Source organism: Helianthus annuus, chromosome 13, assembly GCF_002127325.2.
Source record: "Helianthus annuus cultivar XRQ/B chromosome 13, HanXRQr2.0-SUNRISE, whole genome shotgun sequence".
Taxonomy (NCBI): domain Eukaryota; kingdom Viridiplantae; phylum Streptophyta; class Magnoliopsida; order Asterales; family Asteraceae; genus Helianthus; species Helianthus annuus.
Window position 1 is genome coordinate 100,756,575 of NC_035445.2, and position 26,468 is coordinate 100,783,042.

Consider the following 26,468-nt stretch of genomic DNA (forward strand, 5'->3'; position numbering starts at 1 on the left):
TAGGCCCTATTCGCAAATTTCCATGTATTATAAACTCATCAATTATCTATCTAATCACTAAAATTTATGTGAAAGTAATTTAAATAATTATTTATTTTTAGCTAAGTTTAGGTAGTAATTTATTAACTAAAAGGAAAAATGTAGTTAACAAAATTAGCCATTAAATACCATGTGAAGCTAACCAAAAAGAACCAAAAAATGAAGCTAAAATATAAAATTCAGAGATGCTAGGATTAGAACCTACATCTCCTTGTTGTTTAAGCAAGGCATTAACCACTCTAACAAAAGCTTGTTTGTGTCATCTATTGATTCAGTGCATAGATATTATAGCTTATACAACTTAAATTCTATACAAAATTAAAAGGATTTGGACCCCCGGAGGGTTTGGGCCTTGTGCCGTCGCCCAACCCGCACCCCCTCCAGGCCGGCCTTGATGTCATATATAATACATTTCTATGCTTATTTTTATAGATTTTTTTGTTGATCTATCTTTTGATCGTTAAGCAATTACAAAAAATCAGTACGCTTAAATCACGTTAAAAGAAAATCGACCCTGTAACACGGGGAATCAAATCTATTATTATTATTTTATATTTTTTTAAGACATCCAATTGGTTAAATGAGGTAGATATCCGACCCGTTTAATTGTCGGTGCGGTGTGTTGATGGTAAGAACTAAGAAGCAACATAAATACATAGGCTGACGTCCTGAAAACGTAAACTCTCTCATTCATATCCTACCTTCCTTCATTCTGCTGCTCAGGGGAGAGAAAAGAAGAAGAAAGAAGGGGGTTTCTTTGCTTGTTTCTTACTCTTTCTCTACCCCCTTCATTCTATATCAATCAATCCTCTTCGAATTCTTTTCAATTAGGGTTTCATCGATCTGTTTCTCTCCCTCAAGGTAACATCCATAAACATTCTAAATTGCTTTCATTTTCTATCATTTTGATTGTTTAGTGTATCATATATATGATCTTTGAGTATAAAGTTTATTACTTGGTAAGTCTTTATTACATATAATAGGATTTGGGATTTGGGTCTTGTGGTTTGACTTAAAAAGTCAAAGATCATAAACTTATGAGTTTTTTTTTTAGGTTTTGAGCATGGATTCTGAGACCCTTTGTGATCTTTTGAAGTGGGTTGCCAATAGTTTCTTGATATGGTTTTAGACTTTTAGTTGTTTGCGGATACCTAATTTCTTCTTTTGCATTGTACCTAATTCAATATACCAACATCCAAGTAGATCCTTTGCTTTATATTTCGATCATTTTGATTGTTTAGTGGATCATATTCATGATCTTTAAGTATAAAGTTTATTACTTGGTAAGTCTTTGTTACATATAATAATAGGATTTGGGATTTGGATCCTGTGGTTTGACTTAAAAAGTCAAAGATTATTAACTTATGTATGTTAATTTAGGTTATGAGCATGAATTCTGTGACCCTTTATGATCTTTTGAAGTGGGTTATCAGTAGTTTTCTGTAATTGTTTTAGTTGATTTGGGGTTACCTAATATCTTCTTTTGCATTGTACCTAATTCAATATACCAACATCCCGATAGATCATAACTGGTTTAATTTTTATCAATTTGATTGTTTAGTGGATCATATTCTCGATCTTTTAGTATAAAGTCAATTACTTGGTAAGTCTTTATTACAAATTTTAGGATTTGGGTCATGTGGTTTGACTTCAAAGGTCAAAGGTTATAGACTTCTGATTTTTGAATGTTTATTTAGGTTATGCACATGGATTCTGTGACCCTTTGTGATCTTTTGAAGTGGGTTATCAATAGTTTCTTGTAATGGGTTTTGTTGATTTGGGGATATATGAGTATTGAGGTTGTTTCGTTTGTATTGTACTACTATTAACTAGTACCATGGTTTAAGTTTGTTTGACGGTTGTTATGTTGTTTCATGATAATTTTGAACAGGCTTCAGAAAAAAAAAAATCAATAATTAAGGATAATGACATCAAAAACAATAAGGAGAAGACTCCATCATGGGGATGTTGATGGTAAAAAGCACGAGCATTTAGTAGGTGCAGATTTAGATGACCTACAAGAGCCTTTACTTGGGAAAAATGATGACTATAAAGCTAAGCAGTTGGAGGTACTTTCTTTATTTTTTCCCAATTTCATTCTCATCCATAAAATGATCATATATATATATATAGTCTTAGGATCCTGTAAAAAGGACATTTTTCGTGAGAAGTGTGAGAAGGCATAAAAATTCGTATGTAGACATCATGTTTTGGACTTGGGCATAATGTTTTGGGTTGTTTTGGCAAGAAAAACACTAAACATAACAATTTAAGACACAATGCAATGAATTCTAGGCTTAAAACTTAAAACACCATGCAAAGAATGTTAAGTAGTGTGTTTTAAGTGTTAGATAGTGTGTTTTAAATTTGACGTCCATAATATGTTGCATTGTGTTTTAAATTGTTATGTTTGATGTTTTTCTTGCCAAAACATCATGTCTAAGTTCAAAACATGATGCCTACGTGTCAATTTCTAAGACTTCTCACACTTCTCACGAAAAAGGTCCTTTTTACAGGAACCTCACCCTATATATATATATAGAGGCCAGTTAACGTACAATACGACTTAACGTACATCAAGTACGGCAGATAATTACGCACGTTCATTTGAAAATCACGCACGTTATAAACTAAAAAACCCAAATCACGCATGTTGGAAAACATTAATCACGGACTAGGGGTGTGCATGGGTCAGTTTGGATCGGTTTTTACTATTAACCATAACCGCTAGTTCGGTTATGGATTTTGGTAACCATAACCAAACTTCGGTTACGGTTAATCGGTTATGGTTCGGTTTTGGTTAATTTCGGTTAAGTAAGTAACCAAGGTTTGAAATAAATAGGGTTGTGCACGATTTGAATTTAGCTTGAGCCTATTTTATAAGATAACAGAGACTAAACTTTTTGGTTAAACTACCGATTTAGAGTTCTTTATAATAAGCTAATTCTCAAACAAAAACAATTATGGCCATAACACCTTAGTTCTTTATCAAAACAAATGGCATCTACATCAAGATCATTTTGTTACTAACATACTTTTATATTAGTAAAAACCCTCTATATGGTTTTGTAAAACACAAATCTATTATATAAAGTTAACATCACAACTTCGGTTCGGTTTCGGTTATATTCGGTTAACCAAAGCTTCATAACCATAACCATAACCGATTGAGCGGTTATACAAAGTTTCATAACCATAACCATTGGTTATATTGGTTATCGGTTATTAGTGGTTCGGTTATGTTGGTTATGGTTCGGTTATCGGTTATGGTGGTTAATTTGCTCACCCCTATCACGCATTATGAAAACATTAGCAGGTTATACACATAATCACGCACGTTGTTGTACGTGATGTACGTTAAGCCGTATTGTATTTTACACTTTTCCTATATATATATATATATATATATATATATATATATAGGTTTAGGATCCTGTACAAAGTGCTTAATTTGTAAGAAGTGTAAGAAATATTCCTGGAATGACAAGTGTCCATCCTCTTAATTAATTCAAAAGGGTAGTTTTGTAATTGTACATTTTTGTCATTTAATTCAAATTCAACATAACTGTTCCAAAAATAACCGTCCATGAGATTGTTTAGGGATTTGAACGAATTTTGTAATTTCCTGCAAGATACAATACGATTGTGTTATACGTATCTTTCAATCATCATTAATTATAAATACATAAAGGATTATCAAATCGATATCCCCATTCTAGTTGTTTAACGTCTGCGCCTTTTTTCGATTCTGGTGTTTTATATCAATTTCAATGGAGTCCAGCGATGCAGGTTAATGTGTATCATAGTGTTTTATTCTGGTGTTCTATTAAGTTGTATGGTGTTATATTCATAGAAGGTTGCTGGGGATTCCAGATAAAACACCATGACTTGAATCATGGCGTGGTGTTTTATCTGGTGACATTGTTCATGGCATAGTGTTTTAAACATCTGGAGACAAAACACCACGCCATGAACAATGTCTCCAGATAAAACACCACGGCATGAATAATGTCTCCAGATAAAACACCACACCATGAACAATGTCTCCAGATAAAACACCACGCTATGAACAATGTCTCCAGATAAAACACCACGCCATGAATAATGTCTCCTGATAAAACACCATGACTTGAATCATAGATGTTTAAAACACCACACTATGAACAAGGTCTCCAGATAAAACAACATGACTTGAATCCTAGTCTTGGTGTTTTAAAATCTGGGAATGTTTTGTATTTATAAAACACTACGCCATGAACAATGTCTCCAGATAAAACACCACGCCATCAACAATGTCTCCAGATAAAACACCATGATTTGAATCTGCGATTACGTTTTAAAAATCTGGGAATGTTTTAAAGTATGAAGAAATTTGCTGATTTTTTTTGGAGATTGATGGCGGTTACATATAATTCGCTGATCTTTAGGAGTTTGATGGGTGGTTTTGAAACGGTTACCATATTTGAAATGTTGGAAAAGTCACTATTGCCCTTCAATTTTTACATAAGGTCCTTCTAATTAAAACACAATTTACATGTTATACCCTATTGATCTCAACCATTAGATCAAATATCCAATGGTTTAAAACACTTCTTACCCTTCTTACATTTTAGACACTTTTTACCATATCCCTACCCTATATATATATATATATATGTAGAGAGAGAGAGAGAGAGAGAGAGTTTTAAATACAAATGGGTTTTAACATGCGAAGGTGCGAAGTGAGCAAATAACGTGCGTAATTACGAATTATAACCTACATAATTAGGGTTAACCCAACCCATGCGTAATTGTCATGTTTGATGGCATGCGGGATTTGAATTTTGTTACATGGGTATTTTAAAAATGGACATGCGTAATTCACTTCGTACCTTCGCACATTAAGGGGCTATCGTATATTAGGATTATGTGAGAATCACTAGGGTAATCGAGAACCTCGAGGACAATTCTGGACCACACATTTTTCATAAGCAAAAATGCAAAAAAAAAGTGCAATTTTTTTTGGTCAAAAAAATGCAATTTTTGACACATCTAGGAACATGTCAAAAATAAATCAGGTTTTGGGTTGGCTTATATAACTTGGTTTTAAAACATGGGAACACGACACATTTAATATATGGTTTAAACCGAGCATGAGCCGCCATTCCATAAACCGGTTGACCCATTTAAGCTTAAGGGTAATTAAAAATTGTTCATATATATTTAAATGGTGTTATATAAAATAAATGCTAACATTCAACATTAGGTACTTTGATTTTTAGTTTTTCTTCTTACTATTCATTTCTAGAAGTGAAATTAATTTCCTTTTGAGCTCTTAACCAACTTTTAAATCTAGCAACTATATTCATTATATAAACCCAAATTTGTTTATTGGGGATGAGAGATAAGGAGCAAAAACGATTAAAAAGACATCTGTTATAAAAATGTTCATTTGAGTTGGAGTTTTTGGTTGTTTAAATTGTCACTTAGTCACCAAGTATAAATCATATTCACAAACGAACATTAAAAAGTGTGTTCGGGTTAGGGTTGTTGTCTTTGACACGAATACAGTTCTTTGGTTACTAATATTTTAGTGGTTTTCATTTGAACCTCCCCCCCCCCCCCCCCCCCTCTCTTTCTATATATATGTGTGTGTGTGTGTATAATCATTTGTCTTTGCATCTCAGGTGCAAAAGCGGGAAGGTAATTTGTATGATGCAAAAAGTAAAGAGCGCCTCCACTGGACGTTTCTATTCTCTAACATAATTTCCGAATGGGCACAATGGTTAGGTATTATTCTATTAAGATTTGTATGAAAACAAAAGGACAAGCGTTTTTTTAGTGACTGCGTTTTTCATCGGTTAGAACTTAGAACTTGTTTTGGCATAATTTTGAAATGAGTAAAGTACACAGATGGTCCCTGTAGTTGACTAAAATTTTGGATTTAGTCCCTAGTTTTTCAAACGTACGCGTATGGTCCCTGTGGTTTGCACTTTGTAACGTGTTTTGTCACCAACTTTTGCTTAAAGTACACATATGGTCCCTGTGGTTTGCACTTTGCAACTCATTTAGTCCCCAACGTTTAGTGACTAAATATGTTACAATGGGGACCGTCCATGTACTTTTGGCAAAAATTGGGGACTAGATGCGTTACGAAGTGCAAACCATAGGGACCATCCATGTACTTTAAAAAAAAGCTAGGGACTAAATCCAAAATTTTGGTTAACCAAGGATCATCCGTGTACTTTACTCTTTTTGAGATCCTAGTTTTTGAATATTTGTCAACTTTCACTAATAGTTAATCATTTTGATTAAAGTATGTTTCTTTGGTGTTTATCTCGGCAATATCTAGTCGTAATTTTATGAGCAATTTATTTTTTGTAGCAAGAGTACTACTCGGATCCGGATCGTTTATTGTACGCGCCTTGACTTTACCTTCAACGGTAGGAAGTGTACCGACAAAGAAGCTTCTTCCGTCATCACTTACTCCGTTACAGGTATAGTCAATAGTATTAAATATGTTGGCTTTGACATAAGATAATGTAAACATCTATGCACAATAGACAAGGAAACATATTACGTATTTTCATTTAAGCATATTAAAATTTGAATCATAGATGTACATGTTCTTTATGTCTTTCGGATTTCATAATACTATAATAGTATTATTCATGTTTTGTTTTTAACGTTTTTTTTTCGGACATATGGGAGTAGGAATCAAGACTCAAAGCTTTGCAGAAAAGATTGGAGGTCCCGTTTGATGGTTCTTCTTTGGAGCACCAAGTAAATATTTCCTTACTTAATAATTGTTACATCCTGTGTCTCTACTTGTGCGACCGTGGAATTTCTTTGTTTCTGTTTTTCTAGAATATGAGTGTGTGACTTGTTATGAACTTATAATTGATCCTAGGGATGGCAATCGAACCCGAACCCGATGGGTAAACCCGAAACCCGACACATCTGGGACGGGTTTGGGATTTGGTGATATACCCGTTTACCCGACCCAATTACCCGATTGTATACCCGATATAATTTCTTTTATATTTTTAAATATGTAAATATATAATACATCATTTTTTCTATACACACAGGTATTTTAGCCCGTTTAAATTATAGTTATTTGATATATTTCTTCAGTGATAATACTAAATGCAACTGATTAGTAGTTACCCGATGGGTTTTGGGTCGGGTATACCCAACGGGTAAACTTTTTAAAATTAATGGGTTACCCGAAACCCACGGGTATACCCGATACCCGATGGGTATTTACCCGCTAGAAACCCGGCGGATTTTGGGACGGGTTTGGGACAAGCATATCTAATCGGCTTTGGGGTTGGGATTACCTAAACCCGTCCCAAACCCGACCCATTGCCATCCCTAATTGATCCTAGTAATAGTACACAGAATGGGTCTGTCGCTCTTCAAGTTTTGAATATTTAGCTAGAGTAAAGTACACAGATGGTTCTTGTGGTTTGCCAAAATTTTCAAAAGTACACGGATGGTCCCTATAGTTTGCACTTTGTAACGCATTTAGTCCCCAGCCAACAAATCTACGGGTCCAAGTTAGCGACTTGCAAGCTATAGGGACCATCCATGTACTTTTGGAGAAAGTTGGGGACTAAATGCGAACCATAGGGACCATTTGTGTACTTTTAGAAAGCTAGGGACCAAATCCAAAATTTTGGTAAACCACAGGGGCCATCCGTGTACTTTACTCTATTTAGCTAGGTTTCCTTTTGAGTTTTTTACTCTTACTCAAGTAAACTTGATATGTAAGAAAATGGTATTATACGTATTCTAGAAGGAAGGCCATAAAAATCATAATCCGAATTGCCTACTAATACCCCCCCCCCCCCCTAATTATTTTATTTTCGTTTAATTAATTTAATCGGGTGGCAGGATGCACTAAGGACGTTATGGAGGTCAGCGTATCCAAACCGAGATCTCCCAGGACTTAAATCGGAGGCTTGGAAAGATATGGGGTGGCAAGGAAATGATCCTTCTACCGACTTCAGGTAATTTATTTATATATTTGTTAACTCACTCGTTAAACTTTATGCATATTGGTTTATATTTGTTGCAGGGGTGGAGGGTTCATATCTCTAGAGAATCTTATCTTCTTTGCCAACACATATCCGGTTCGTTTCTTCAATTCAATGGACTCTTCATACTGCCTTTGCATATATATATATATATATATACACTACATCAACGCCTCAACTTTGGCATTAACCAACTTTAGCCCCTCAACTTTAATAATAAACAACTTTAGCCCCTCAACTTTAATAATGACATGTTTAGTCCCTCAACTTTAATAATGACATGCTTAATCCCTGAGCTTTAATAATGACATGTTTACTTCCTTAACCAAAACATCGAACAACTTTAACTCTCGCGATTTGCTTATTTTTATCTACGTTTCGAACCCGCTGCAGAGCGCGGACTAGTTGATTTCTATGATATTTTGGATTTTGGTTTTTGATCTGGTGTATTTTGGTTTTTTAAAAAATAAAAATTAAGAAATTAGAGGTTGAAGAGGAAGAGGGTAACTTTTCGGCAAATTTCGAGGTTTTTTATTATAAATATGCTATTTTGTCACATCAACCCCTCAACTTTGGCATTAACCAACTTTAGCCCCTCAACTTTAATAATAAACAACTTTAGCCCCTCAACTTTAATAATGACATGTTTAGTCCCTCAACTTTAATAATGACATGTTTAATCCCTCAACTTTAATTATATTGAAAACAGGAAGCTTTTCAAGACCTTCTAAACAAAAGAGAAGGAGATAGAGCTGAATGGGAGTATCCTTTTGCGGTAGCTGGCATCAATATTTCTTTCATGTTGGTGCAAATGTTGGATATTCAGTCAGGTATACATAACTTCTTCAATTCTCCGTTCGTTGGTACTTTTACCTTCCTGAATACCCGTCCCAAAAATGTTACGGGTATTCTGTTTTCCCATCGACTAATTATATATGTGTAATGCTATTCTCCGTTACACCTTACGTAACCTTATTATAATCGCAATCAATATACAATTAATCTTCGGTTTTCAAATCGAACCTTGTTGAATCATAATTATAAATAATACTCTAAATAGTTAACTGCCATTTTCGTCCATGTGATTTGGTGGGAAATGCCACTTCAGTCCAAAAAAAAAAAATTTTGCGCCAGTTCCGTCCTAACATTTTTGAAACGTGCCACTTCAGTCCAAAAAGATAACGCCTTGTGCCAGTTCCGTCCTCAACGTTTTTGGCGGTGCGTTATCTTTTTGGACTGAAGTGGCACGTTTCAAAAATGTTGAGAACGGAACTGGCGCAAATTTTTTTTTTTTGGACTGAAGTGGCATTTTCCACCAAACCACGGGGACGAAAATGGCAGTTAACTATACTCTAAATAACAACTTTGAAGGTACAGTAGTTATACTAACTTTGTCATTTCGTGTAATATTTTCTCTTTTATCATCTTTTATTTTTTAAATATCTTCTAATTATTTTTATATAACCTTAATCACGCCCTTATACTTTAAATAATTTACATTTGTTAACTATATTGATTGCCGGTACCTTACAAGTAACGAACCGAACAGATACCGACCGAACAACGTCGGTACCGGTTTGGTATTCGTTTCTATTGTCTTCAATCCATATTCGTTTTTTTGTTGTCAATCGATTGTTTTTTTTCTCTTTCGGTTGTTATAGCGAGTGTCGTACCGAAATGAACTGAATTGATACCTATATAAATTTGATATAAATCGGGGTCCCCGCCGCGAAGCACGGGTATAACCCACTAGTTAACAGCTAAAGATAACTTGTTGAGGACCAAAACATGGTAGCTTATATTCAAGAACTGAAAATACAATTTTTCTCTTTTGAAGAAAAAGACGAATAATTTCTTTTTTCTTTATTTTATAGAACAGCAAACATGTATCCTTGAGGTTGATAAGATAAGAATTATGATTTGATATAATCACACACTTATAATCATCATCATCATACTTAGTAAATCCCACAAATAGCAAAGCTAAGGCAGGGTCTGAGGAGGGTAGATGTAGACAGCCTTACCTCTACCCCGTAGGAATAGAGAGGCTGCTTCCAGTGAGACCCCCAGCTCGATTGTAGTTTTGTATCAAGCCTGGGACCTAAGGCACATAACACTCAAAACATCGGGACAGAGACCGATTAGTGCATGTACCCCCGTGTCTTTCAGCTATCAACGCCACCACATGATGCATGATTAACCATCCGCCGCTTTTAACGTTATTTTTTCACGAAATTAGTAAAATAACGTTAAAGTTTGTACCATTTCGCTTTTGCCCCCTGAGCGCCCACACATATATACATTATATGTGCACACTGCAAGCAGGGCAAGAATCACACACTTATAATATGTTATTAATTTATTTTCAGGATTACCAACATCTTCATCGGGGGCGCGCTTCTTGGAATTTCTTAGTAATGATGAATCGGCTTTTGATGAGCTTTATTGTGTTGCTTTTAAACTCATGGATGTTCATTGGCTCGCCAGACGTGCTTCATATATGGAATTCAATGTAAGCAATCGCCAAATTTGTTAATCTTGTTTTATTAGAGCTGGAAAATTACGGCCTTTCGTTCATTTTTCAAAAAAAAGTTGGAAGTAATGATGCGATAAAATATGATTAGTAATAAAAAATATTACAATAAACGGAAATGAATTAGGAGGTTGTATGCATAAAAAACATATACTTTTAGTGAAGCGACACGTGACCCCTTTTTTATAGTTGAAATTCTGTTTTATTCGACTCATTCATAAATTTCATATATTTTTTAAAACGTTTAGATTTTCATATAATTTTTTTAAAATTTTATAATATATATCTTTTGAACTGCAGAAATGTCTTATTTATCCATTTCATCATCATAGTTAATAAAACAAAATCAGTTGCTTATAATATCTTGTATCACCACTATAACGTTGTTACGTTGAATTATTACAGCGTATAACGTTCTTATTGTTTGTTTCATGAAAATCGAATGTTAAAAATTTATTTGATATGAAATTGTTAAATATGATAACTTCTTTGTATTTTGAAAGGGAAATATATGAAATCAGAAATTGCATGTGTTTTTTTTTTTTTTTTTTTTTTTCTGGCGTTTGTAGGAGGTTATAAAATCCACAAGAACGCAACTAGAGAGGGAGCTCGCAATCGAAGATGTGACAAGTGTGAAAGATTTACCAGCATACAACATGTTGAGACGATGAAACCGACACATTGTATATTGATATAACATTATGTAGAGAGTTGATATGATGATGTTGGTAAATTTCACATTTGAAAAGAGAATAGAAACAATAAACAAGTAATGGTTTGTTTGGTCTCTATATAATCTGTACAAACTTAAATGTGGTTTGACTTGAAAGGACAGACTTGTCATATATGCCTTTCTTACTTATTGTATACATGCTAGAGGTATGTGGGTTCCGGATGGGGGTGTAAACGAGCCAACTTGCTTGTAAGTTATTCGAGATCAGCTCAAAAAAGCTCAAAACTAGTTGAGTTTAAACGAGCTCAAGCGCGAGCCTAAAAAAGCTTGTTTAGTAAACAAGCATGAGCTTCATTTATCAAGTTTGAGCCGGCTCGTAAGTCTAAACAAGCCTAATTTTTTTTAATATGTTATATATTTACATGTATATGTATATTATGCTATATATATAGTTAATAAATAATAAACGACCCGAGCTCAAGCTAGGCGAATCGAGCTTAAGAACCAGAGCTAAACCGAACCAAGCTCTCATATGTTAAATGGACTTTATCCTTGTTGAGCGTAGGCTTAAATCGACTCGTTTACACCCGGGTCAACACGAGCTTTGGATAACGGGTTAGAACGAGTTTGTGAGAAACTAACAATATTAGTTTTAAAACATTAAATTTTACAAAATACTTTAGAACAAATCTACACTAAATTTTTTCACTTTTTATTTTTTATACTTGTTACATAGATTCATAGGGTATGCACATAAGAAAACCATCATACCATTTAAAACACACTTTTTAATTTCGTACAGTTATATAAACGAAGTACCAAACTAATATGTTCCTTCATCTTTCTTTTGAATTTCAAGATAAAATAGTAAGAAACAATAAACACTGCATTCATAGTTTTTTTTATGTATAAAAATTAAGATTGAAATAATAATTGGTTTATATTTATTCTCTTTTTATATATTGTTTACCATAATAACTAATTGTCTAAATAAAAATTATATAAATACCAAAAAAAGGCAGAAACCAAATTTGAAAAATGAGATAAGAATTCCAAATGGCCGAGTTATGCATGCAGCAATTTCATGTCTCAAACCGAGCCCATCTAGACCGTTAACGGGCCAAATCCTATGATGAATTGATACAATGACAAATACTTTATTCAAATGGAGGACATGAAACATCTCAAATACAACAAATCTGGTTCCACATTTAGAACTGAAACAGGTGTTCCGGTCCGTAATTCAAAGCTTCAAGATGCGCAGCCATTGCCTTGTTCATTGGTGGCGGACCACACCTTAGGATCTGCAAGTTCATTTGTTTCTTAGTTTATGAATTCGTGGCCTGCTATAAACAACTTACAAGCACACGTGGCAAATTCGACCCGTTTAAATATGAATGGGTTGGTTCCAAAACGAAAACCTTCATCCAAAGTGTACCTTAATATCAAAAGCAGGAGCGGGAAAATGCTCTGCAATCATTTCCTTTGTTACAAAGCCAACACCGCCTGTCCATCCCTCCGGTGGCTTCAAAAGTACAAAATAGACAATTACACATAATGTCACATTTCTATATAAATATATCTCTAAAAAGAATACTGTTCACTAGCAAAATTGGATAGACATATTTTACTAATGTCCCCATTTATCATTTACATCTTGCAAGTTCTCCAAGCCTATCTGTATCTTGAACGCATTAAGGTTAAAGTTGGCATTCTGCTAATTAAAATCTGCATTAATGCGTATCTTAGATATTGTTTTTATTTTGAGTAAAATGCCATTTTTGTCCCTGAGGTTTGGCCATCCAAAGGTTTGTTTTTCCGCATCTGGATCCAAAAGGTTTGAAATCTTGCCATTTTCATCCGACTCGTTAACTCCATCCATTTTTCTCCGTTAAGTCAGGGGTATTACCATCTTTTTTTGTTAACTTAAAGGGCAATTTGGTCTTTTCAAGGGTATTTGGTCTTTTTACATAAAATGAAAAAGACCGAATTGCCCTTCAAGTTAACAAAAAAGACAAAAATACCCCTAACGGGGGAAAATGGATGGAGTTAATGAGTCGGATGAAAATGGCAAAATTTCAAACCTTTTAGACCCATATACAGAAAAACAAATCTTTGGACGAAAGTCGCAAAACTAGCCAAACCTCAGGGACAAAAATGGTATTTTACTTTTTTTTTGTGGACAATGATTTTGGGACGAATTGGATCACATCCCAACCCAGAAGTCGACATCAACTTATAACTACAATGTATTTCCATGCAAGAACCGATAATTAAGTACATTATAAATATAAATATATAAATCATTAGAGATAATACCTTCCACAAGCATGTGATGAAAAGGCCAAAGTTAAAAGTAAATAAACTGATCAATCTTATATTATATTTATATTACCTGATTCAACACATAGTAAACTTTGAAGCGGCTAGCGTATTTGGTAGCAAGTGTGTCTATTTCTTCCTGTAAATCATCCAAAGAGTTAATTAAGTAAAGTTTAATTAATAACCAGAGCAGATACACCTACAGAAAAATAACGTTAAACATATAATTTCTTACCTTAAGAAGGATGTCATCAACTGTAATGTTAGCATAGATGAGATCCAACTTGGTCTTGTCTGATTCGTCTTCTAGAATAGCTCTGGCAACCTAGAATTTAAAAAAAAAAACACACAAAAAAGAATTATTTTACACCGTATATATAAAAGCCAATTTTGCGACTTTCATCCAAAGGTTTGTTTTTCCGCATCGTGGTTTCAAAATCTTGTCATTTTCGTCCCTGAGGGCCAAACCTCGAGGGACGGAAGTCGCAATAAATTTCCATACCTTAGGGACGAAAATGGCATTTGAAACCACAGATGCGAAAAAACAAACCTTTGGATGAAAGTAGCAAAAGTGGCTAAACCTTAGGGACGAAAATGGCAATTTACTCTTCTTTTATTATCGTTTGTAGCAACAAATGACTTATTCAACCGGTAGCCAGTAATTTCAGTGCTCCTTTTTGGAAAAAAAATGATGGTGTGGTATGTTACTTGTCATTTTACTGTATATGTATGACATGTGGCATCTAATCATTACTAATTATTTTTATTAAAAGAGATCTTTTTCCAAACTTTTAAATTCATTTATGAGTTAATTGCCCGGATGGTCCCTGTGGTTTCACGTTTAGTCCCCCCCTTTTGAAAATAACATATATGCTCCCTATGGTTTGTCATTTTGTTACTCGGATGGTCCCCAAACATTTACTCTGGGGACTATCCGAGTAAGAAAATGACAAACCATAAGGAGCATACCTGCTATTTCCAAACTAACTGACATCTACTCAGGGACTATCCGAGTAACAAAATGACAAACCATAGAGAGCATACCTGCTATTTTCAAAAGGTGGGGACTAAACGTGAAAAAACGTGAAACCACAGGGACCATCCGAGCAATTAACTCTTCATTTATATTCAATTTTTGTCACATAAGCATTTAGTAATTTTGATCTCAAATGTGAAGTGTATGATTAGGAAAAAGTGTAAAGTTTGTTTCTATTTTGTGAAATTTACCCATATTAAAAGATATAAAATTAATCAACACCTGGAACATTGGAGTGATGCCCGAGCCCCCAGCAATCATTCCAAATGCTCGCACGTCACCAGGTCGATACTTGAAGCGCCCCTGGAATTAACAGTACGTTAAACTTATAAGATTAAGTGCATAACACCGATACTTTTAAGTTATGATATCATTTGACAGGGGAAACTTAAAAGCCAATTTATATCCGAAGTTCCAAACGGGTCAGTTTGGGTGATTTTTTTATTATTAACATATAAAACAAAAAAAAAAGGAAAAAAATGAAATTGATTGGTATTACCTTTGGTCCCTTTACTGCCATATAGTCACCTTCTTTCATCTCTCTGAAGTGGTGGGACATACGACCTTGTGGATACATCTATATTCAGACAACATAATTACATGATTTATACAAATTAAATTTATTAAAACCATAAGAAAGAATTTTGAATATGTACCTTAATAACCAACTCAAAATATCCAACATCACTATCCAAAGTGGTTGGGGTGTACGGTTTAATAACCTCTTCACCTTGGCTATCTTTACCCCTAAGAGAAAACAAAGTGATTGGTTACCTTGTTTTTTTTTTTTCATTTTGGTACTTGTAAAAAACGAAGTTATACCACACCATTTTGCCCCGAAGCCAACAACGATACACTTCAAATTTTTAGATCTAACTTAATAAGCGTTTGTTACCGGTTAATAGGCCTATGAAGGAACACGAACATATAATTGAACATATTTTTTGTTCATGTTCGTTTACTAAGAAAATGGGCATGTTCGTGTTCGTTTAAAACCTAAACGAACAATTCACGAATGTAGACGAACATAAACAAACTTCAACGAACATAAACAAACATAATAAACAACACAAATGAACATAATTTACTAAACATAAAGTAATTATGTTATATAAATTACTGATATTGATTAATTACCATAAATTCAATTAGAAAGCCCATTTTTATTACTAGAAAGCCCAATTACCAATTTTATACTTATATAAGTAGTTACAAAGTTCCTTTTATGTTTAATATTTATATAAATATAACTACTTATGTATTTAAATTGAAATAATGAAATGAACAAACATAGCGAATAAACATAAATAAAGAGGTAAGTACACAAATGGTCCCTATAGTTTGTGCAAAATAACAGGTTTGTGTACTAACTTTTTTAGTTGCATGTCTGGGGTTTATAGTTTCATTTTGTCACGGGTTTGGGTGTTAACACTAACCCCTGTTAGCTTTTTTTGTTAAACTCAAATAAAATGACAAAAATACCCATTTATAATCAAAAGAACCATAATGAACTTCATTTTAATTACTGGGGATAATAATGTATATAACTAAAAAACAAGAACAGGGGATAATAAACAAACCCAATAAAAATGGATAACATCTTTAGCAGCAATTTGGAAATAATAAAATATGTAATATTAATAGTTTAAGGGGCAGTTTCTAGATGTTTTTTTGAAAATATAAATATGTGCATTTTTTATGATTTATAGCCAAAATTAATAACTATATATATATATATAATTAAATGCAATATAATTATATTATAACCCGAATTTTTGAATCTTTTGGTGGTGGTTGAGGACATTTAAGATAACTGCAATTTCACGAGGTTGAAGAACAATATGAAGTTGAAGAAGTGCACGCATAGTTTTGAAATTTTATTTTAATATAAAATATTGATGAAACTGTTAAAAAAGGGCATTTGAGAAATAACTATGCTGTGACATTTAAAAACGTAAAAATAAAAAAAAAAATTCCAACATCAAAGAATTTATTTATAATAGCTCACGTTCCGATATAGATAGTGGATACCATGATGAATCAACGTTTTCCCTTGTTTGTTTGGAAGTGTTTGCAATTTTTAAATTGGGTATAAATTTTAAAATTTTAATTTCCAGCGGGTTGTTGTCCAGCTTCAATAAAAAAAATCGAAAACGCTTCTAAAAATTTATTTTGTACTAGTGTTTATATTTTTTAGGCTGCAAGGCTATTTTGGTCAGGAAAGTTGACAAAAGTTAGTGTTAATACCTTAACCCGTGACAAATTGAAACTATAAACCCTAAACATGTAACTAAAAATAGTTAGTACTCAAACCTGTTATTTTTCATAAACCACGGAGACCATCTATGTACTTAACTCATAAATAAATGAACACAAATGAACGAACATAATCAAACGTTCACGAACATAAATGAACGAACAAAACGTGTGTTCATGTTTGTTTGATTAATTAAATGAACCAAATTTTGTGTTTGTGTTCGTTCACTTCCCGCCAAACAACTTCACAAATAGTTCATGAACGTTGGGTTCGTTTACAGGCATACCAGTTAAAACCGAGATATTCATTGTAATCAAACAACATACACTTCAACTTTTGAGATCAAAATAAAAGTTCACTTGTTACCAGTTGAAACTGAGATTTTCATCTGTACCACATGTATAAGCCACAAGGTTAATTGTAATTATAAAAAACTTTGTAAGTTTTAGTAAAAATGATATCAAAACTCAAAAGTAGATTATACGGGCAACATATAGCTTCAAGAGTGATATACCGGCAACTAATATGCTGTCCAATAGGAAGTCCCAACACTGATGTAGGTTTAGGAAGAGCAAATCTGAATTTCGCAACGTTATGGCTAAGTTGTGTGCGTTTCACAAGCTTGAATTCCCTGAAGTTTTCAGGATCTATGCACCTTAATGAAAACAATCCATCTTATAATTAGATTTTAAAACCATTGATGTTAAGGAGAAAGACCAATTGAGAAATATGTAGGAGAATAATAATTGAAAGTGAGCTCATGATTTACCTTTAGGTTTCTTGGAAAGAAGTAAGAATGCAACAATGGCAACAGCAAAAACAGCAATGACTATCGGGATCTCATTTGCTTCTAGGAAATCCATTGCCCGGCAAAGAATCGAAGTTTGCTACAATGATCTGTGATCTATCTTGTCTGAAAAACATACCACCACAAAAGAGAAGTTGTTGATACGATAAAGTGATAAACAGGCAGTACATGTAAGTTGTAACATCTTTTAAGGTCTTCGGTTCTTGGAAGTTGGAACAAGAAGCATGTTATGCATTACTGATTATATACTAGTGTACTGTGCCTTTTAACGAGCAGAATCACTTTCAAGGTATATGAACGCAATTCTTACACAAGTTGTTTTGTATGATAACCTTGGTTTTAAAAGCATGTGGCGATCTGATGCGTTTTGATCCTAAAAGCAGATGCACGAAGCGCACGCATCACATCGATTAGGTGTTCAGTGTTCTTTATTAAAAAAATACTAAAAAAAATATTTATAACTAATATTTTAACTTGTCAACCTTTAAACACTAAACTAGAAGATATTCTTATCATCTCTAGTCAGATTTGATCAATCGATGGTCTAATTTGATCAAATAGAGGTCAACTGCATAAGGCGCCAGCTCAGACTGCATCATGTGATGCGCTTCTAATGCACACATTTAAAACCAAAATGATAACATGACAACAAATATCCCAAAGAATCTAGTAGTTCTCAGCTAAATACCATGTCACCTAAATTCAAGCAGTAAAACATGTTTTGTAACAATTAAGCAGATACAATCATATTTGCTGTTTCATTCAAGTCTAATATATATGGAATAATGAATTTTAATAATCTCAACTATTTGTCATTGACTGGCAATAGTCCCAACTCCCAAAATAACCACCGACGGTCCCACCTTTTAACCTATTGTCCACCAATGGACCTTTTAAAACTATTTGGGTTAAAAGTTGGGCCCATCAGTGGTTATTTTTGTAGTTGGGACTGTCGCCGGCCAATGGCAAATAGTTTGGATTATTAAAAACCATTATTTCAATATATATATCAAAACACATAACTCTAACCACTCAATACTATTGAATTTTAAACTCCTTCATTATATCAATTCTATGTCAATAAATTATAAATCTAACCTTCACACAGTGGAACAGAGATAAAGATGTAAAGTTAAGTGCATGCAGTAGAAGACACATGAATTATTCCAATAATCCACAAAATCAACACTCCCTAAACACTTTCTCTGCCAAATTTCTGCTACATCTATTTAGGTTAACACATTCCTAAACCTATAAATTGGTCATGACTGACTGCTACATTTGATTAGGTTAACAGTTAACACATCTCTAAACCTATAAATTGCTATGCACAACTGCACATAACTGCTACAATATTTGATTAGGTTAACACATTTCTAAACCTATAAACTATCGTACACACAGATCATGAATCAAAACACTCCACACGCATCAACGTATAATTCCAGCACAACTAACACAGAAATCACACTTATAACACAATCCAATAGAAGGACAACATGTATACAAAAGCAGAAGTGTAAAACTACCTCAAATCTCTCCAATTTCGGCACCAGTGAGTAATCCGAAACCCTAAGATTAAAGAAAAATGAATATAATGTAGAATTGGTAATGGATCGGCGATGAATCGGAACATGCAAAACGTACCAGAGAGAAGGAAGGAAGGTGTGCGAATGAATGAATGAAGTGTGAGAGAGGAGACTGAAGAAATAGAATCCAGTAGTCAAAATTGGAGTGTTGGGAGGGTCGTTGTGTGTGTGTATATATATAGAGAGATATAGATATACACCTACAGACACAGGTGATGCAACTGCCGCCCATGGGTTTTTATTATTCCGGCACCTTTTTAGTGGTTTCTTTGTACTGGTTGGCTAAATTATTATTTTTAATACTAGTAGGTTAGACATCACCTTAATATACGGGTTCAATAAATGTAATTTTATATACCAAATAATTAAAAAATACATCTTTAAAAACCTCATTTATTACACGGGTTGAATAAATGTAATTTCATATACCAAATCATAAAAAATATATCTTCAAAAATCTTGTTTATTACATAGGTTGAATAAATGTAATTTTATATATTAAATAATAAAAAAAAATTATATCTTTAAAAACCTCGTGTATTATACGGGTTGAGTAAATTTAATTTTATATATTAAATAATGAAAAAGTTACATTTTTAAGAACCACATGTATTGTATGTGTTGAACACATTTAACTTTATATACCAATCAATAATAAGTTATATCTTTATAGGATAGGAGTTGGCCAGAAAGTCCAAATTTCCTAAAAAGTGTAAAAAGTCATAAAACACCATAATATCAACCATAAAACACACCAAAAACCCACAAATAATATGATGAAGATTACTAAAACATCATGTATGTGGGTTTTGTGTTGTGTTTTAGATGTTAAGGCTCTGATTGTGGAATGACAAATATTATTGTGTTTTATGTTGTTTAGCATTGTGTGTTTTATATTCATAGTTCTACGATGGTGTGTTTGAAGTTTTTATGGACTATTAGAGTTTGAATATGGTGTTTTAGTAATATTCATTCTATTATTTGTGAGTTTTAGGTGTGTTTTATGCCTGCAATTATTGTGTTTTATGACTTTTTACACTTTTTAGGAAAAACACACTTTCCGTAGGATCCCCACTCTATCTTTATAAACCCTGTGTATTATACGGATTTAATTAAATCTAATTTTATATACCACAAAATAAAAAAGGTTATATTTTTAAAATCCCGGTGTATTACACGTGTTGCATAAATGTAATTTGGTATATTAAATAAGGGAAAATATCAAATAGGAAGTTAATTTTCGCTAGGAAGGATAGGAAGCCATAGGATTATGACATGTGGCAAATTTTAAAATAAAGAGAAAGGGTATTTTAGTCAATCCAACTCCTTCTTCTTCCTTTTTCAAAACCCAGTAAATTCAAAAACCCACCATTTTCAAAACCCACCATTTTCAAAACCCACCATCTTCAACTATTTCTTCACTTTCTATCTCAATAATCACTACATTATAGTGCGATTTTCATCACCAATCAATGATTCAGAACCCGATCAACGTGTTCTTCAGCTTTTTTTGAAGAAAACCCAGTTTAATTTCATAAAAAAATCTCGTTTTTTTTCCGATGATTTTGGAGATAATCAGTCGATTCGTTCGATTCGAGCGTTGATAAGTGTTTCTATCATTCAAATTTTGTCAATTGATGAAGAAATCGGCTTCGATCCATGTAAGAAATTCTTTAATTTCATTTTCATGATCTGGATTTTTTATTTAGTCATTGCGTTTTACGATCTTTGCGGGGGTCCGGGGGCGGCAGCCCCCGGTAGCGGGGTCCCAGGGGCGGCAACCCCTGGCGGGGTCCAAGGGGCAGAGCCCCTGGCTGGGGTTGAGCTTTACAAATAAGACATTTCTGTGTGTACTAAAAACGCACCAGAAAAATTAATTTTCCATAAATTGGCTCATTTAGGTAAAACACATTTTTTTAGGTGTTTTCAGTCCATTGTGTTTTAGAATGAGTCATTTTTAAGTGTTTTCTGGCCATTGCGTTTTATATATAAGACATTTCTTTGTGTTTTTGGTGCATTGCGTTTTAGGTAAAACACATTTTTATGTGTTTTCTGGCCATTGCGTTTTACAAATAAGACATTTCTGTCTGTTTTTTGGCCATTGCGTTTTACAAATAAGTCATTTCTTTGTGTTTTTGGTGCATTGCGTTTTAGGTAAAACACATTTTTATGTGTTTTATGGCCATTGCGTTTTACAAATAAGACATTTCTGTGTGTTTTCTGGCCATTGCGTTTTACAAATAAGTCATTTCTTTGTGTTTTTGGTGCATTGCGTTTTAGAAAAATGTCATTTTTTAGGTTTTTTTTTCATTGCGTTTTACGTAACTGGTGGTTTTCTATTGCGTTTTACGCAACTGTGTTTTAAATTTTTTTTTTAAATATAGCAATAGTATACTCGTTTTAAAGATAAAAACCGCTCGTTTTTTTTGGTGCAATTTTTATAAAAAAATAATGTCGTATGAAAGAGTTATTAACGTTTAAAAAATGGGGGGGAATTGGAGGAGAGAGAAACTATTGGCTTGGATTGACTAGAATGCCCTTGAACAAACTCACGCCCCTCTTTTCTTCCTTTCAATTTCCCTGATTTAATCTTAGCCCTTGATTAACTTAATGGATGGTCAAGATCACTTCCTATCCTTCCTAGCCAAATAAACTTTCTATTGTATCTCCACCCTAGTAAATAATAAAAATATTATATCTTTAAAAAACCTCTTTTATTACACAGGTTGAATGAATCTAATAAAAAAGTTATATCTCTAAAAAAACTAACGGATATACTCGATATATGATGGATGGGATGATTGCGATGATGATTCTTATAAATGTCATGTAAACATAGTGAATACCGTATTTGAGTTGAGAGTTGAACATGAAAATAAAAGCATAGAACCAATAAAAATTGATTAATGTTTTTGTTTACCCCTTATAAATATTTATGAAATAGGTTCTACCCTTAACTAATTTAGTTAAAAAAATAAATAAATCATTTACATTATATTAATTTAAATTTAGTGTACGTCTTTTGTTAATTTCAGAATAAATAATTATGAAATCTACAAATAAACATATTTCAATTTTTGATATGTGAAATATAATTAAGGCAATGCATATATTTAATTACATATAGTTATTATCTCATAGGCCTTTTAATTTTAATCATATTTTAAAATAACTTTATAACATATATATGAATTATTCTATTATCAAATACGTTATTATCTTATATCATATTTTAATTAATAACTTTCTTTATTAATACGTATTTATGGACTTTTAATTTTAATAAATATGAAATAAACTTTATTGATCATTTTAATACAAATTAAAATTCATATTGATATTAGTTACAACTTTGTTCATCATTTTAAATTTATTGTATTAAATTAATTAATTATCTTTTAATTAATACTAATTATCTATAATTAAGTAGGATAGAGAGAAAAAAACTAAAAAATAGATGGCTTCAATAAATGACATGTGTCCTCTTATTGGTTTCTTTTATTATATAGTAAGTATAGATTTTTTTTTTTTCAAACATAATAGACTTTATTTAAATATTATTTTTGTGACAGGATATTCTAAACTTTTTTCAAAAAACAGTGTGACGGGATATTCTAAACTTTTTTCAAAAACTCTTAGGTTGCCCAGTATGGACGTCATTGGGCCCTTCATCTCAGTAATTCTTCACTTAAGGGGGTAGGGATGGTCATCACTCATCACTCACTCACAATTTTCAATCAAGTTCCGCCACGTCATTGAGCTTTATTCCATCACTGGTGATGGATTTTAGTGGAGATGTCCATCACTCACAACACCCAACAATAAACCCTCACATTCCCTCACAATCTTCCATTCTTCACACATGATAAATTTCACGCGTTATGAAATTGACGCGTTAAAAAATCAAGTGAGGGTGGTGTTTTGTGATCCATCACTCGTTATAAACATCCATCACGTGCAAAAGGTCTTCCACCCTGGGTGGCCTAATAGTGCCTCCCACACCATACCATTGGCGATATTGATTCTCCGTCATTGCAATAGTGAGGGTTAACGAAGGTTATGTGGGACCAAAGCAATTTAATATCAATAAAGGGGGTGTTATTGGTGGATGGAGGCTTTATCCCATTTCTTGTTTGTTAATGGGGGCGCTATTAGTTGGTGTTGGATGAGGTGGCACATACGTGGCGCTGAGATGGCACAATGAAGCCTCTAAGGGCTCCATTTCATAACCTCTAGCCTTATCTTTTTCTACATCAACAAAATTCCACAAAACCCCCTTAAAATTATAATATACATAGACACACACATTATAATTTTGATGTTGGGCTTGTGGAGGGCACACCCTCGTCCGTAAACCAGGCCTAACACCAACGGACCTCCATCTATACAAACAACAACTACGGATCTCCCCCACATCAAGATCTGGATGGCAATCAAGTCGGCCTCATGTCCACCAATATCTGGGCGATCACACAGACCTCCGGTTCTGGATTTGTCTTATAACAAGTAAATATAATTTGTTTTTTTACGTGTCAAACATCCTTCAATGGAACTAGTAACCCACCCCATTAAGGAAAAAAACCTTTTATTAGTCTCTAAAACATAAAGAGTTTATTTTACATGTAAACATGATGTTAAATTAAACCCTTTGCTTGAATGAAAAACCCTAAATTCAAACAACTTACGTAAGTTGAAAGTTCCGGATCCAACGGGTTTAGACAGAAGTTTGGATATGATAAATCTAATTCGGTAGAAATCTCGTTAGAAGAGTCATAAGTAGAACGATTTCATTCATACCGAAAGAGCATACATCATTTTACAAGCTGGAGAGAGCATCACGTAATCACTCCAGCATCTCCTAGATTCCAAAACTTAACAACTAATGAAGACATGAGACCTTGGAGAGGACGAGAGCTTGTTCGTGCGGATGAGGTCTGATTCGCGTGGATGAATGCGTATCTGTGCGGATGAAGTTTGATTCGTGCGAATGAAAGACTAGTTCGTGCAGATGAACTCCATTATTCAAACGAATCAGGCTCATTCGTGCGGATGAATGACTCTTGTGCACGAACGTGGCAGTCCTGCGTACGAAATTCACTCGTCCGTTCGAAACGTTGTTGTTCACATTTTTCGATCTAAAATCTTTATTTCTTCGACTTTTATGATGATTCTTTCACAGACTAGGTCGAATTTCATTATTGATCAATCCTATGGTTTCAATTTACTTTTTGTCTGTGGATTGACCTTTAATTTGATGTTTTTCGTCTAAAAACCCCTAAAAGTCCATAAATCATGAGCGTAGGTGATTCAATCAACTATTAGATCGATTGAATCAATACCGTAGCTCTGATACCAATTGAAAGTTCTGAATCCAGCGGGTTTAGACGAAAGTTTGGATATGATAAAGCTAATTCGGTAGAAATATCGTTAGAATAGTCATAAGTAGAAGGATTCCATTCATACCGAAACAAGATACATCATCTTACAAGCTAGAGAGAGTATCACGCAATCTCTCCAGCATCTCTCCTAGATTCCAAATCTTAACAACTAATGAACACATGACCCTATTTATACATGAAGTTTGGTGAGGATGAACGCATCCGTGCGGATGTATCTTGTTCGTGCGGATGAGTCTCATCCGTATGAACGAGCTCTCGTCCTCTCCAAGGTCTCATGTATTCGAATCTAACTCGTAACTATACAATATTCAACACACACTCTATAGCATATTCGCACAGTGACGGACACACATAATATGCACTAACATAAGTATCTTATAAATGTTTGTATATGAAATCACCAAACTAACTAAAAGCAAAACCCGTAAAAAAGTAAAATCATTAACTAAAGTCGTTATGTTGGAAATGCGTGCATTAGCTTTATGCTAGAACTTATATATAGGTGGTATGTGTGCGCGTTTAAATTTAAGGTAGAAAAAAACATGAAAAGATGGTCAGCGAAGGTGTGCATTGTGCATGTTTGGGTGGTCATCAAAGGGATTATAGTTTGTTTAATTTGAAGGTAAAGTTCGTTAAATTTAAAGTCTTGTGCGTGTTTAAGGATTAGGATTAGGATTAGACGTTTATGTAAAATTAATTAAATGTAACAAATATGTCAGGAATATATGTTAAAAAGAGTTGCTACAAATATCAATGCAAGACTATTTGTAATTTCCTAATGTAAGGTGGTGTTCATGTATAGGTAGTTTTTTAGTATGAATCATATAATAGTCGAAATTGGATGTAATAAAATATGATACAAGATATTACATGTTGTTTATGCAGTAGCGTTTCTGAGAATTCACATACGCTGTTCGAGCTCGAAAAATATGCCCATATGCTTTAACGAAAATTGTTTTTTATTTTTATTTTTTAAAATCATATTAGTATTGGGTTGGGCCCAATAAACCTAATGTTAAGTTGGGTAAATTATAAAGCGTAAAAAAGTATTTGATAATGAGCCTCTATATTAGATTTGTACGTCTTTACAATTTTTTTAAATAACATATATATATATATATATATATATATATATATATATATATATCGATTTTTTTAAATCTTGTGCCCCTCGAAATCATGGGCCTTGTGCGGAAGTCCTCCCCACACACTATAAGAGCCGCCCTTGTGTTTATGCTTCAATGATTTTTATATAAAGATAAACAACTATAATCAGATATAATAAAAATACAACATAACAAATATATATATATATATAGAGAAAGTATAATGTACTTCAACGCTTAACCTACATTAACATACATGACAAAAAATATAATGTGCGTTATTATCATAGAACGTGCGTGATTATAGTCCCATGCGTGATTATGTGGTCCCATCCGTGATTATGTGGTCCCATGCGTGATTATGTGGTCCCATGCGTGATTATACCCCTGATCCAACGGTTACCATTGTCTCCTACGTGATGTATGATAAGGCTTTTTGTATGTTAACCTTACTCTATATATATATATATATATATATATATATATATATATATATATATATATATATATATAGAGGAGGGTTCGCACGGAAAGTGTGTTTTCCCTAGAAAGTCTATGAAGCGATCTGGTCCATCCGATTGGTGTGTTTAAGGGTTGAGATTAAATCAATGGCAATCTTGTAATATTTGAGTTTAACTAATTGATTGTTTTAAATGAGTAGGGGCAATTTTGTCAATGGCCGTGT

The 26,468-nt window shown here is 33.3% G+C and overlaps 2 protein-coding genes across 4 annotated transcripts; one reads left to right on the plus strand and one right to left on the minus strand.

Moving 5' to 3' along the window:
* Positions 1-695: 695 nt before the first annotated feature.
* Positions 696-11,438, plus strand: LOC110898828 (ELMO domain-containing protein B). Of its 2 annotated transcripts, XM_035981806.1 has the most exons (11): positions 708-900; positions 1,737-1,838; positions 1,931-2,108; positions 5,706-5,808; positions 6,403-6,515; positions 6,733-6,801; positions 7,918-8,033; positions 8,102-8,156; positions 8,770-8,890; positions 10,430-10,572; positions 11,163-11,438. In XM_035981806.1, the coding sequence occupies exons 3-11, from the start codon at positions 1,965-1,967 to the stop codon at positions 11,262-11,264; spliced, it is 966 nt and encodes a 321-aa protein (XP_035837699.1). In that variant the 5' UTR covers positions 708-900; positions 1,737-1,838; positions 1,931-1,964; the 3' UTR covers positions 11,265-11,438. The 2 variants fall into 2 exon arrangements, with proteins under 2 accessions (XP_022001365.1, XP_035837699.1); XM_022145673.2 differs by lacking the exon at positions 1,737-1,838 and having other exon boundaries at positions 696-900.
* Positions 11,439-12,281: 843 nt separating this feature from the next.
* Positions 12,282-19,496, minus strand: LOC110898829 (NADH--cytochrome b5 reductase 1). 2 transcript variants are annotated; one of them, XM_022145674.2, is made up of 11 exons: positions 19,337-19,496; positions 19,219-19,261; positions 17,651-17,794; positions 17,396-17,537; positions 15,281-15,371; positions 15,124-15,201; positions 14,847-14,927; positions 13,824-13,913; positions 13,662-13,727; positions 12,705-12,791; positions 12,282-12,570 (listed from the first exon to the last, which is right to left on the minus strand). In XM_022145674.2, exons 3-11 carry the CDS (start codon positions 17,742-17,744, stop codon positions 12,478-12,480), a joined length of 822 nt encoding a protein of 273 aa, XP_022001366.1. In that variant the 5' UTR covers positions 17,745-17,794; positions 19,219-19,261; positions 19,337-19,496; the 3' UTR covers positions 12,282-12,477. The 2 variants fall into 2 exon arrangements, with proteins under 2 accessions (XP_022001366.1, XP_022001367.1); XM_022145675.2 differs by having other exon boundaries at positions 12,297-12,570; positions 17,396-17,528.
* Positions 19,497-26,468: the final 6,972 nt, after the last annotated feature.